Source organism: Puccinia triticina, chromosome 16A, assembly GCF_026914185.1.
Source record: "Puccinia triticina chromosome 16A, complete sequence".
In the NCBI taxonomy this organism is placed as follows: domain Eukaryota; kingdom Fungi; phylum Basidiomycota; class Pucciniomycetes; order Pucciniales; family Pucciniaceae; genus Puccinia; species Puccinia triticina.
In genome coordinates, this window is record NC_070573.1 from 3,469,759 (window position 1) to 3,482,201 (window position 12,443).

Here is a 12,443-nt window from a genome sequence, read left to right on the forward strand (position 1 = left end):
TTTCAAGATCTGCCCACCAAGCATTCGAAGCAGGCTCGCGCGAGAAGACGGTGTATGGCGTGAGCAGGGGAGATTGCCTCATAGGGCGTTGCCAAGTTTGTCTGAGACTCTGGTTTTATCGTGATACCAGAGGCCAAGCTAAGGCGATTCATGACAAGGCCAAACGGAGATGATTTGGCAGGCCAAATGCTGGTCGAGAAGCCGCGGATAGAAGCCTCAGGTCCTTTGAGACTTGAGTTCCCTTAAGACTTGAGTTCCCTTGAGACTTGAGGTCCTTTGAGACTTGAGTACTTAGACGGCTGTTCGACAGGCGGCTCACAGGCGGTAAGGAGCATCGGGACGCCTGGGTTGGGGGCCTAGAGAGCCGTCTTTCTGGGCCTCTGTCTTGTCTGTCTGAGCTTAAATCAGCTGAAGCATTGTCAAACGGCTCTAACTCTTTCAAGTGAGGGTACCGCGCAACGCCTCCTTTTCCGATATCCGATACCTCCGACCTGGTGATGCAGTCAAGCTGAATCAGACGGGGGGTGGACTCAAGGAACTAAGAGCGCTGCCAGGCTCTGGTTTGGTATGGTGGGTATGCTTGGCATGAGGCGTAAAAGGATGCTTTTCTCCAACGAAACAGCAGTGTGACTTGACCCGGGCTTGTTTCGCAAAAAGAGAGGGCATTTTTGGCAACGCAAAATACTGAATGGATTGAAATTTGGGAGTCCTTTGTCTGCAATCTGCGTCCACCAAATAAGATTCGAGGTATACAGAAATAAGCCAGATAGAAAAAAAAGAGCTGTCTGTATTTCGAACGCGAGCCAGATACTTTTGTCTCCATGACACAGGCGGGTTGGCTTACGTCCTCGTTGGTCCTGGTGATTGCCCTATGGCTGCTCCGCGTGGCTTCTCGGTCCCTTCAAGTATGTGCCTTAGCAGCCAGCTGTGCATGGACAGATCAATGTTTTGCGTTCACATTTTGACAGTGGGTTGAACGAAAACAACCGACTCACTGGCCGTTGACATGCATCCGATTACCGCATCAGTTCCATGGCAGCCCTTGCATAGCTCGTGCAATTCGGCTAACCGGTGTGCAAAGGGAATGAAGTCATTGGCGTTAGCTGGGGTGGACGCCGAAGCGAGTCCGGGCAGAAGCGATTGGCCCACGGTCATTATCACGGAGGCAGTTAAGGTTTTGACCGTGCGTGAATTTGGTGCAACCGCCAAGTGCGCCCGGCGGTGGTCGAGCTGGGCAAGCAGCTTTGGATTTAAATGAAGAAAAATGTTTTTTGCGCGTCACTACTTTGTGAATGGGCTGATTGCAAATCGGCGACTTACTTTTCGATGATAAACAGTCGATTAACGCGCTGGTTCCCAATCCCAGGCAGCCTTTGCACAACTGATACATGTCAGCTACCCGGTGTGCACAGAGAAGGAAGTCAGAAAAACCGCAGTTAGCTAGGTCTAATGCCAAAGTAAGTCCCATCTGAACCGGGTACTGGCTCACGGTCCTTAGCACGCAGGCAGTTAAGCTGTTGACCGGCCGGAGCTGCGGCGCAACCACCCAATCCCGACGATGGGACCGCGGCGCGCAGCTGAGCTTGAAGCAGGAGGCAAAGAAGGAAAACTAAGTGGCGCATCGCAGGTAGGTTCGTTCAATCCTTGATTGATTTTTGCGAGCGGGATCCTATACGTTTGTAGTTTCCGGATGTGGATGTGGAAAATTCACGGGGCTGGGCTGGTGAGGTGGCAGCCCTTTTAGACTCTTCTGTCCGTCTGGATTCAACCATTAACGCTTCCAACAGTGAAGGTGGCTGGCGCAGCGAGTTTCGTGGCCACCGATGTCCATGTCGCCGCCTGTCGCCGCGAGGAACGCCAGTCATAGTCCCAGAAATCACATGCCCGAATTTTGGATCCTTCAGGCTGACATTGACAACGAGCTGCCGCGCAAAAGGTCACCCAAGGGTCTCTCGCGGTCAACACTGCGGCGGCATGGCTATGAGGGCAGCGTAGTCGATCGACCGCAAATATGCCGGTCTGTTGCCGGGCGGCCACTCCGTAAATCTCCGACCGCAGGACAATGTTTTTAAGACCGGGATTACAAATTTTCTTTCTGAACTGACATCTGGGAGGCCCACAGAATCGACGGGAAGCCCAATTGTGGTACGTACAATGCGGGCACGACCTGAGTTGGGGCAACGACATGATACCACCGAAATCCCGGCGGCAAGAGCTGCGGGGCTGACCCTCGCCTGTGCACCCCGACGGTGAGGTGACCACCATTTGTTCGGTAACCCGACCTCGGTCAGGTTAACCTATATCGTCTACAGGCCGCAGCGGCAGATCGCCTACCTATGCTGAGTTGTTTCCTAACCAGCCTCCTCCATTGGCTATGGAGTGGAAGTAAGAAGTGATCATCATGCGTTTCAATCAAAGCGTGACAGGGGCCATTATCAAGCCCTGGTGTGTAACCAGAGGTGTGGTGTGCTTTACGTTCAGCTGGGAATTATGGTGACCTGCCCAGTTATCTGGTCGCGCACCTGGTCCGCACGGATGACTGACAAGTTCCGACAAGCCTTCTCGGAAGCCGGTCGGCTTCCGGTTCCAAGTGCCTGTTATTTGCCCCTGGCCACTGCCCTGGACTAGTTTGGATTCCGGACAGCCTTCTTTGGCTCTCGGTCTACAGTCCGACCTTAAGCCAGTCTTTAGCAGTGGCTGCCCTTAGGCGCATGGATAACTTCAGCCATTTCTTTGCTTGGCATGGGTGGCAGCTACCTGGCACTTATACGACTACCCCTTCCCGGAGTTCTATAAATACCGGGGTAAACAACGGCTAATATCCATTCTTCATCCCCTCCATCCACCCATCCCACATCATCTCAACATCCCCTTCAGTTTTACTAATTTTCACCAAAGCTCCTCGTCGTTAGAATCAACCAGACTTTCTCCTAAATTCATACTCGATTCTTGCTTCCAAGTTCAACCCCCAAACCAAACAAAAACCATCCAAAATGCGTTTTGCTTTAGTTGCCGGAGCTCTTGTCCTTGGTGGTGAGTTGACCACGCATATCTCTTGTCTCACCTGACATTCCAAAAGCTTACTTGAACTTTTCCTCCTGCAGCCACCGTTTCCGAAGGGCGCTCGATTGCACCCAGCCCATCGAAAAGAACGACAGAGCACATCGAATTTGCCACCCCTTCCCGCAACTTAAAAAGATCACGTCAAGACAGCGGCTGGAATCCCGCAACCGAGACAGATGATGTACCCTCCAACCAGGATGGCATGGACCCATCGGCATACCAACCTAAAACCCCCAGCGATGGAAAAAAGAATGCTCATAAAGCTTCGAAAAAACATCATGAAGCAGCGACCTCAGACGCCGCCTACCGGACTGCCTTGCCCGACCCACTAGAGTCGACCGTAGACTCCGCCGCTGATACTCTCAGCAAAAAACTCCCTCAAGAGATTCAATATCAAATCATCCCTGTTTCCTCATCCAACTCATCCACGCAAGACTCGCCTGCATCTTCCAATCGTGCATACACCATCACGCCGGTATCACCCGTGGCAAACGCGGTAGCCGACGTCGCCCCTGACGTCAAAGAAGCTCTTAACGAGGGGATCTCCAGCTCGACCCTCACGGGAATGGTCACCCATCTTCAAACCAAGCAGGAATCCAAGCCAGCTATGGCTCTCCTCAGGGCCATCGAAAAATACCGACTGGCGGTATCTGAAGACAGTAAAGTGGATGTGAATGATGCCCAGTCGAGATCAACCACCCTTCCGAAGCCAACCAACATCGCCAAGTCCGTGTTGTCCGGGTCACCCCTGGCTCACACACCCCACACGCCTGCATCATCTTTGCTCGATTCGACACCCGCTAAGGCCGATCCTTTGACTCAGCTACCCGGCTTCATCCCTGCAAACACTGTCGATCCCTCTTCCCTGACCAACACTATTGATCCTCTTGCAGACAGTACTGCCGCTTGGAACCAATAGTCCAACGTCTTACAATTCTCGCCATATTTTCTCCTCTCATTCACAACATTTCTCATCTAATTCTTGAACTTCCGCTCTTCTGTCTTGTTTTCACATCCCTTAATTCAATTGAACCTAATGCTTTTCTTGCTTTTCTGTTCTTCTGGTTTCTGTTGATTCAATTGAATCTAATGTTTTCTGAAGACCTTAAGCGTAATGTTTGAAGGTTGACTGGAGATCTGTGCTTCAACAAGCTTCACACAGCCTCTCTGGAGGAGACCACAGCGGCCAATTCTGGAGTGGAAGCTGAATTACTGATTACCCATTTCTCATTCAATGTGTTGGGTCAATAATTAGCACGGCTTCTTGCGCAGCCATCCCTCTTTCCATCAAGAGCAGTGCTAGACATCCTGTCAAAAAACACAATGAGCTTTATTCCAAAACTTGAGCCATGATCCTGGAGACATAGCTTCAAGACCATTCAAGTTAAAAAAGAATGGTCTACTGTGAAGGCAAGAAGCAGGGCTTCCATGTTGCTCCTGCATTCAACTTGCAGGATGCTGTGGTGGTGTGGTGTCAATGTTTGACACCAGTCGGTTGAGGGGGTTCAGCGAGGTTCAGCGAGGTCTGTCCAAGCAATTGTATCCCACGGCGTCCCACGGAAGGTCGCGCTTCGCGCGAGGCGCCAGCCTGCAACTAACTCGGCCATATTTAGACTTGACACTGGCGCCCCGCAACTGCCGTGAACACCAAGCATCTGCCCCAGTTCCAAAACCACAACATGTCTTCTCCACCTGATCCCTATCTGGAATCCGCGGGGCGTGACAACAGTGAGGAGAATCCAGACGACTACGTCCCCGGCGGCTACCATCCGATCGAGGGCGGCGAACGATGGCACGACAATCGATATCTCGTCATTCGCAAGTTGGGTTGGGGCCAGTTCAGCACGGTCTGGTTGGCTCACGATAAACAGTTGGGTTCAAATATCCATCCAAGCTTGGTTTAGAGTTGACTACAATGAAATGCCGGTCATCGAGAAATACCCCCATCTCTCAAGATTGACCATATTATTGCTCACTCATCCTTTCTGGCGACAGACTCGATCGTCATGTGGCAATCAAAGTGGCCAAGTCAGGCAAGCTGTACACAGACAATGCCAAGAAGGAAATCGAATTTCATCAGCGCGTAGCATCTGCTAATTCATCCCATCCTGGGTATGCTCATGTGGTATCACTACTCGATCACTTCACCCTTGACGGTCCCAATGGCACCCATATCTGTCTGGTCGTGGAGGTACTCGGTCTAAGCCTTGCGGGGCTCAATGCGCTTCTCGGCAGGCTGCCCCCGCCAATGGTTCGGAAGATTGGCCGAGACCTCTTACTCGGATTAGACTATCTTCATCGTGAATGCGGCATCATTCACACCGACATCAAGCCTGCGAACGTGTTGATCTGCATCGACGATATCGAAAAACTGATTCGTTGCGAGCTGCGCGACCATCAAACCATAGAATTCGACCGCAAGTCTTCCTGCCCCCTACGTATTCTTCCGAGTGGTGCGATAGATCAGACAAACGTCAAGATTTGCGATCTTGGAAGCGCCGCTGCGGCTGCTGATAAGACAAGCCGTGAGATCCAAACCCGGCAGTATCGCAGTCCTGAGGTTGTCATCGATGCTCCTTGGGATCGCCGAGTTGACATTTGGAGTCTGGGTTGCATGGTCAGCGAGATGACAAAACCTCTCGCTGACCATGCAACCCATATAGGCACAAAACTTTTGTGCCTATATTCTACTTACATAATACCGACGTACGATGACAGGTGGAACTGCAGCCAGGATTTGAAAACTTTCTTATATTGAGATTTATGAGCTCTTGAACGAAAATTACCTGTTCCATGCTCCCGTTTACTCTTCCGATGAGAATCACCTGAATCAGATCATCCAATTCTTAGGCCCGCTGACACCCAAGTTTGTGATGTCCGGGAAGTCGATCCCCCCAAGGATATACGATCAGGGTAAGCTGAGGTTATCTTCGATAGTCATACAATACATATATTTTGTTCTTATAAAATGTGGCGATCCTCAGTGGTAGTGAAGAAGACGCAGGGGACAGCCGGCTTGAATCTACGAACGGCGATGACCATGCAGGGGGCTGGAGAAGAATTGATCCGGTGCTTAGAATCAATGTTAACAGTCGATCCTTCCGACCGACCCGAAGCAAAGGAAATCCTCGAGGATGGACACAATTGGTTGGCTCATCAATAAAGTGAATTGTGCTACCTTATACCCTTTTCAGTCAAGTTTCATACCTACGAGTTCCGAGATCCAAAAAAACACTATTGGTGTTGATCAGTGGCTGTGTGATGCTCTATTAACTTTTCCAACCTACCAGTTCCTCGCACCGTCAAGATATGTATATCTTATTTCCTTTCCTTCCCACTGGTCCAAACATCTTGCCTCTTACTCCACCAGGTGCCACAACTTCAAGCCAGCCCTTTATCGACCTCTAACAATTATCTGGGAGTGAAATCTGGCAGGTTCCTGCCAAGCCGGAATCACACTTTTGATGCTTCTTTGAATGCTTCAGCTTCGACAAGAGAGTATGTGCTGGATTGTAAATGTCACGACAGCAATGATGAGTTGGCTGGATTGGATGGCAGTCTGAGTTTTTGGTGCGGCGCACATGCAATGTGATTTTGCCACGAGAGGATGACCACCGCGTACCACACGGACACCTCATACTTATGACAAACGTTATAGCGCTAATAAGCATCTGGTCGGACAATCAGCAAACCCAAGGTCCCAGTTCACACAGTGTGGGATATTAGAGAAGATACTGCGATAGCAAACGTGCAAGAGATGTTCCCAAGTTCAACTGCTAGCGTGTGATCCTTGACCGATGTGCATTGGTGGACGGCAAGGGAGAATCGGAGGCAGAAAACGATGATCAGAACATAGAAGCTTGCATGGTTATCCAAGAGCAGCCTTGATCCTTTCGAGCGTTCTTTTCTTTCCCAAGACGGCTATCGTCTCGGCCATGCCGGGTCCAATCTACGCAAGGGAAAGAGGAAGTGGTGAGGGTGGGTGAATGACGAATAGAGAGTGGTAATAGAGAGTGGTAAGTAGGGGAGTTGGCAGATGTGCTCACTTTGCGGCCCGTGATGGCATGTCGCAACGCAAGCATGATGTGTTTGCTGCTCGTTCCCGGATCGAGCTCTTCCACCTGCTTCAAGCCTTCGGCAACTTTTTCGCGCGTGTATCCAGTCTCGTCATCCGGTAACTGACTGAGCATTTGCCGGGAACTTTCCAAGATCTTGTCTAATCAACCATCCACCAAAAAGAAAAGCCCCCCCCCCCAGCCTTGAAGTGACAAAAAGAGCGTAGAATTTCGGAAGCAGCGAAGGGAAAACACGCACGGTAGAGTACATCTGGGACATTTTTTCTCATTTCGCAGGCTTCCGACGAGGTCAGATCAGGAAGTGTAAAAAAGTACTCGGCAAGGTACTTGATGTCGGTGAAGACATGAAGCCGATCCTACGTAACGAAAGATAGGAGTTGAGACTAAGTTTGTTACCTTGGAGATAGGACGAGAGCTATTACCTTCATCGCAAGCAGTACCCGATGCACATAAGCATCAGAGACTTCGGGCTTTCCTGGTCCAGAGAGCAGGATCGATCGGGCGCGTGCGATCCACGGCTGGACTTGGGCGGGGTCAGTCGAAAGCAGGCAGCGGGCGATGTGTTGTTGGTTGAGATGGATGAGCTTGGGCTGGGACATCGTCGAGCGATGTTTGCCGATCACGTCGATTGAAAACTATGAACCCATCCCACCCAAAAAATAAGACATCATTAGAAGTCGGTGGAGGATGGGGCGAAAGGCACTTACCGCAGAGATCATTTGCTCCATTGTCATCACATCTGTCGTCTTGTCCCCGGTCTTGCCTTCGTCTGCGCCATGTCGGGAATGGTTCATCCCCATGAGAGCGACAAAGTTGAGCAGTGCCTCAGGTTCGTAGCCCTTCGACTATGATGCAGCAGACAAGTTCCGTTCGGAAGAAGTTTAAGGATGAGATGGTTATTAACAGAACTCCACCTACGATGTAGTCCTCTACCCTGACGTCACCGGACCGCTTGCTGAGTTTCGATCCATCAGCATTTACGAGCAGTGGTAGGTGGGCGAATTTCGGAAGCGGGAAACCGAAAGCATTATACAGCAGGATGTGCTTGGGGGTTGATGAGAGCCATTCCTGAATTCGACACCCAACCGAACAAAATTTTGAGATGATTATGTCAGAGGAAAAACTGCAAGGCGGAGGATGAAAGAGGGGGATCGACTGACCTCGCCACGCAGGACGTGAGAGATGCCCATGTGATGGTCATCGACGACGTTCGCAAAGTGGTAGGTTGGGGTCCCATCCGCCTTGATCAGAATCACATCGTCCTGGGTGTTGTTGGTGAAAGTGAGCTGGCCATAGACCAAGTCGTCGACGTAGACCGGCGCGTCCGAGTTCTAATATCCTGTTCGAAGCATCAGCATTGATGAAGACCAGATGGAGGGGACAGGGGACAACAGACCTTGAGTCGGACTACATGGGGCGTGCCCGTCGACAGCTTCTCCGCCACCTCGGCTTCGCTCATCTGCAGACACTTCCGGTCGTACGTCAGATTCGAGCCCGACGATCGCAAGCCCTGGCGCATCTGATCGAGACGCTCGGGTGAGCAGAAGCATCGGTATGCCTGCTTGGACTAATACCCAGAAGAATCGAGGTCAGCTTGGTGTATGTTCGAGTGAAGGGTGCGAGATATCGGTCACCTGGAGGAGCTGGTCGCGATGGGCTTCGTAGATGGTTTGTCGCTGGGATTGGATGTACGGCCCACATGCTCCAGGTCGATGAGGACCTACATACGATCGAACAGAGCGAGAAGAATGAGGACTACTGGGATACTGCGAGAGGGAAAGTCGACATACCTTCGTCGTAATCCAGCTTTGCCCACTCGAGAGTCTTGAGGATACTTTCGATGGCTCCATCGACGAATCGAGACTGATGATGAGGAAAGCGGTCAACAGGGATACGCATCGTCGACATATCGGGACTCAACCCACCTTGTCGGTGTCCTCGATTCTCAGGATCCACTTCCCCTTGAGTTTCCTCGCCAGCAGATGGTTGAACAGCGCCGTCCGGAGGCCGCCGAGATGGAGGAATCCCGTCGGCGAGGGCGCAAAGCGGAGTCGGGCCGAGCTGGCCGGCGTGCTGGTGCCGAAGGGCTGGCTGCCGAGTCGCTGGAGTGGTGGGATGCGCCGGTATCTCATCTCGTCCTGCTCGGAATCGGCTGGACCCGGAACAGCCCGGCCCACGCCGAACCCACCACGAACCACGACAAACCACCGCGGATGGCGACCGACCAACCACACCCTGCCCACGCTCAGGCCGAGCAGCAGGACGACGCCACACTGGCACTCGACCTGCGCATCAGACTGCTCGAGTGTGTCTTCGCCGGGGCCCTGCCGAGCTCGGAGTCATTCGCGAACCGCCTGTCGAGCGAGGCTGCAAGCAAGAAATCCATGGCCATCCGGCTTGAACGTCTCCTGGGCCAACTGTCTACCATCCTCGACTCCAAGCCTAACGAAGCCATCCGTCGATTCGTCCAAAGCTGTCAGTATCCACACACTCTCTTTTTCGACCGAAGATATCCTAAATCAAACGGTACACAGAAACTGACTCGTCCTTCTTCCCACGCAACAGACGACCTCAATGAACCGCTCTTGCACCTTCCCAATCCTCTCTCAGCCAACAAAGAAGCCTCGACACTCTCGATCAGCGAGAAGGCCAGCCTGGTCTTCGAGGCGGAGCCCGAGATCGTCCAGCTGGAACGGGACCTGCGGGAGATCGAGCTGCTCGACACTCGGGGCTTCGTGGGCGCCGGGAAGCTTGCTGGTAAAATCTCTCTCTCGCTCTCTCTCTCGTTATGTCCCGGCTCTTTCTCTCCCAGAGTTGTTGAACCTAACTGATCCCCCCTTCCTCTGTCGCTTTAGATGGTGATTGGTCCGCGGAAGAGCTCGCTACAACTGTCGCTGGCCCTCTCCAAGAATCCACCACGAAAATCGACGAACTCGAACAGACAGCCACAACGCTCTTGTCAAGTTACGATTCTTATGTGAGTTGATTGTACACCCCTCTTATCGTCATCATTCTTTTCTGCAAACAACAGACAGACAAAGTTATGCAGCTGAAGGTACTGTTGGTCAGGTATGTATACTCTGAGAAATGCTGACCCCGTGCTGACGGCCATAGGTCAACGCGCTCTCGGAGATTTTTGTCTCCTGGGACTCTATCTTGACTACCTTAGAGGAAGACATCCACAAACTCCAAATCGCCAAAGCGCCGTGATACTATCTCTAAAACCATTTTATCCCTGTATTTTACAATTGTTTATTTATTTTTTTCTCTCACTAGGAGATTCAAGGTAGCATCATTTCCCAGTTGTCCAGCCCCTCATTCCATTGTACCAGAGATACTAGTATGTCTCTTTATGTGTAGTTGCGCGCTATCTCAAGAAAAATTCAGAGTGATCAACGTTAATCGCTTGAGATCATGGCCAGGAGGGAGAGAACTTCATCACCAGGAGACGCGCGGCGAGGTTATGTGGATGACTTCCCGTCGAGATCCGCGGGCCGCAGAGTGGGCCTTATATGAAAATCACCCCATGTCTTCTTCTAGCGCAGCTGTCAAGCAGCTTCAGTGGAGTGGATTAGTGGTATGGTGCTGGTCCAATGACCCACGTGTAGAGTTTGTGGGGTAGCAACATGTAGAACTTTATTCTAGTTTCATTCTCATCTAAGTTTTCTCATCTATGTTTTTTTCCCAATCTAGTTTCTTCTCATCTTCATATCCTAATAGTCCATAACCTAGTGTATATATATAGCCTGTACCCGCGGCTGGTTGAGGATTTCCTCATCTCTCTATCACTCAGCCAGTCGCGGACTCTAACCGATTTGTCCCGTTTCCTTATAGGTCCGTTTCCTTTATCTTTTCCTTCTTATTGTCTTTTTTCCTCTTCTTATCCATATGCAATATTATCTCTCTATCACTCAGCCAGTCGCGGACTCTAACCAATTTGTCCCGTTTCCTTATACCACAAACTCCAATCCCCTGCTTCGTCCATGTGACTCGTTAGGCCCCGTTTGGCACCGATATAATCAGTGATATATTTCACAAATATTTCACGATTATATCGGTAAAATGCCGATGGCGTTTGGCAAACTGACATATTCAAAACATGAAATAATTTATAATTACAGTTCCTACATGCCGATATATTGGCAGTGAAATCAGACCCACCCTCGCAACTCCCAACCTCGATTATCGACCTCATTGAGTGGATACATCATACAACACTCCACTAGCTTGATGTATCCACTCAATGAGTGGACTCATATATCCACTCAATGGCCCGGTTGGTCATTGAGTGGATTATATAACACTCCACTTGCTCAATGACCCTTGATGACCAACCGGGTCATCGAATGGACTTATCCACTTGATAGCCTGGTTGGTCATTGAGTGGATGAATACTCCACTCAATGGCCCGGTTGGTCATCAAGTGGAGTAGGTATCCACTCAGTGACCCGGTCGGTCGTCGAGTGGAACATACTCCACTCGATGACGAATTGGGCCATTGAGTGGATATGTATAAGTCCCCTCAAACCGTCCTGTTCATCGGGTGGACTACAATACATCCACTCGATGACCAACTGGGTCATCGAGTGGGTGAAGTGGGTCATAGGCTATACACAATGACTGGGTGGGTGGTCATCAAGTGGAGGGCAAGTTTGTCCATTTGCTTTCTTGGTTGATCGAGAGGTGGGTGGTTGGTTGGCTGGCTGGGTTTATACCGATGTACTGACAAACACCAGCAATATATTCAATTACATTTTATTTCAGGTGAAATAATCAAAATGTCACGGATTATTTCACCCGTGATTATTTCACCAATTATATCGGCGCCAAACGGGGCCTTAGTCACTTATTTTGACCCTTCCGCAGCCCGCAGAGGCAAATTGCAATTGGACGCAATTCTGAAAGGGGTTGACAATCCAAAATCAATTTGGAATTCCGAACAGGAATTTTCCATATTCCTTTCTGGTGAATCAGCAACCATCAAAGGACTGTCAAACCTTACAGGTGGGCAAATCAAAACCTTATTGGTTGCTGATTGAAATCCTTTTGATGTGCTTCACCTGTCATTTCTGTACACACCATTAGAGAGCACCTGGTCCTTGCATCTTCATGAATTCCTGTGGAGAAGTCCATTGAAGATTATGTGGGCAGTGACCCAAAGCTTGAATTGTCTAGCTCCAAACACTATTGGTACAATGTGGGCACATTTGTCAACCTTAGAGACTTTATAAAAGTCCAAAAGGTTTCAAACAGAACATAAATGTATAATACAAAGCAAAGAAGAAGCAAAGAAGCGCTAGCGCT

At 50.5% G+C, this 12,443-nt stretch overlaps 5 protein-coding genes across 5 annotated transcripts; 3 read left to right on the forward strand and 2 right to left on the reverse strand.

Annotated features, from left to right (window-relative positions):
• Window positions 1-1,099: 1,099 nt before the first annotated feature.
• Window positions 1,100-1,865, reverse strand: PtA15_16A337 (uncharacterized protein; the record flags this gene model as incomplete). The annotated part of the gene is made up of 4 exons (XM_053164017.1): window positions 1,100-1,242; window positions 1,321-1,395; window positions 1,490-1,582; window positions 1,676-1,865. The coding sequence occupies 4 exons, from the start codon at window positions 1,863-1,865 to the stop codon at window positions 1,100-1,102; spliced, it is 501 nt and encodes a 166-aa protein (XP_053027984.1).
• Window positions 1,866-2,993: 1,128 nt separating this feature from the next.
• PtA15_16A338 (uncharacterized protein) lies at window positions 2,994-3,982 on the forward strand (the record flags this gene model as incomplete). Its single annotated transcript, XM_053164018.1, has 2 exons — window positions 2,994-3,033; window positions 3,105-3,982. 2 exons carry the CDS (start codon window positions 2,994-2,996, stop codon window positions 3,980-3,982), a joined length of 918 nt encoding a protein of 305 aa, XP_053027985.1.
• Window positions 3,983-4,742: 760 nt separating this feature from the next.
• Window positions 4,743-5,821, forward strand: PtA15_16A339 (uncharacterized protein; the record flags this gene model as incomplete). The annotated part of the gene is made up of 2 exons (XM_053164019.1): window positions 4,743-4,933; window positions 5,059-5,821. The coding sequence occupies 2 exons, from the start codon at window positions 4,743-4,745 to the stop codon at window positions 5,819-5,821; spliced, it is 954 nt and encodes a 317-aa protein (XP_053027986.1).
• Window positions 5,822-6,931: 1,110 nt separating this feature from the next.
• Window positions 6,932-9,271, reverse strand: PtA15_16A340 (uncharacterized protein; the record flags this gene model as incomplete). The annotated part of the gene is made up of 11 exons (XM_053164021.1): window positions 6,932-7,012; window positions 7,110-7,279; window positions 7,378-7,495; window positions 7,562-7,774; window positions 7,847-7,984; window positions 8,058-8,207; window positions 8,300-8,470; window positions 8,536-8,706; window positions 8,774-8,859; window positions 8,930-9,002; window positions 9,065-9,271. 11 exons carry the CDS (start codon window positions 9,269-9,271, stop codon window positions 6,932-6,934), a joined length of 1,578 nt encoding a protein of 525 aa, XP_053027987.1.
• An 81-nt stretch (window positions 9,272-9,352) lies between these two features.
• On the forward strand, window positions 9,353-10,349 carry PtA15_16A341 (uncharacterized protein; the record flags this gene model as incomplete). Its single annotated transcript, XM_053164022.1, has 4 exons — window positions 9,353-9,614; window positions 9,705-9,896; window positions 9,995-10,116; window positions 10,254-10,349. 4 exons carry the CDS (start codon window positions 9,353-9,355, stop codon window positions 10,347-10,349), a joined length of 672 nt encoding a protein of 223 aa, XP_053027988.1.
• Between the last annotated feature and the right edge of the window lie 2,094 nt (window positions 10,350-12,443).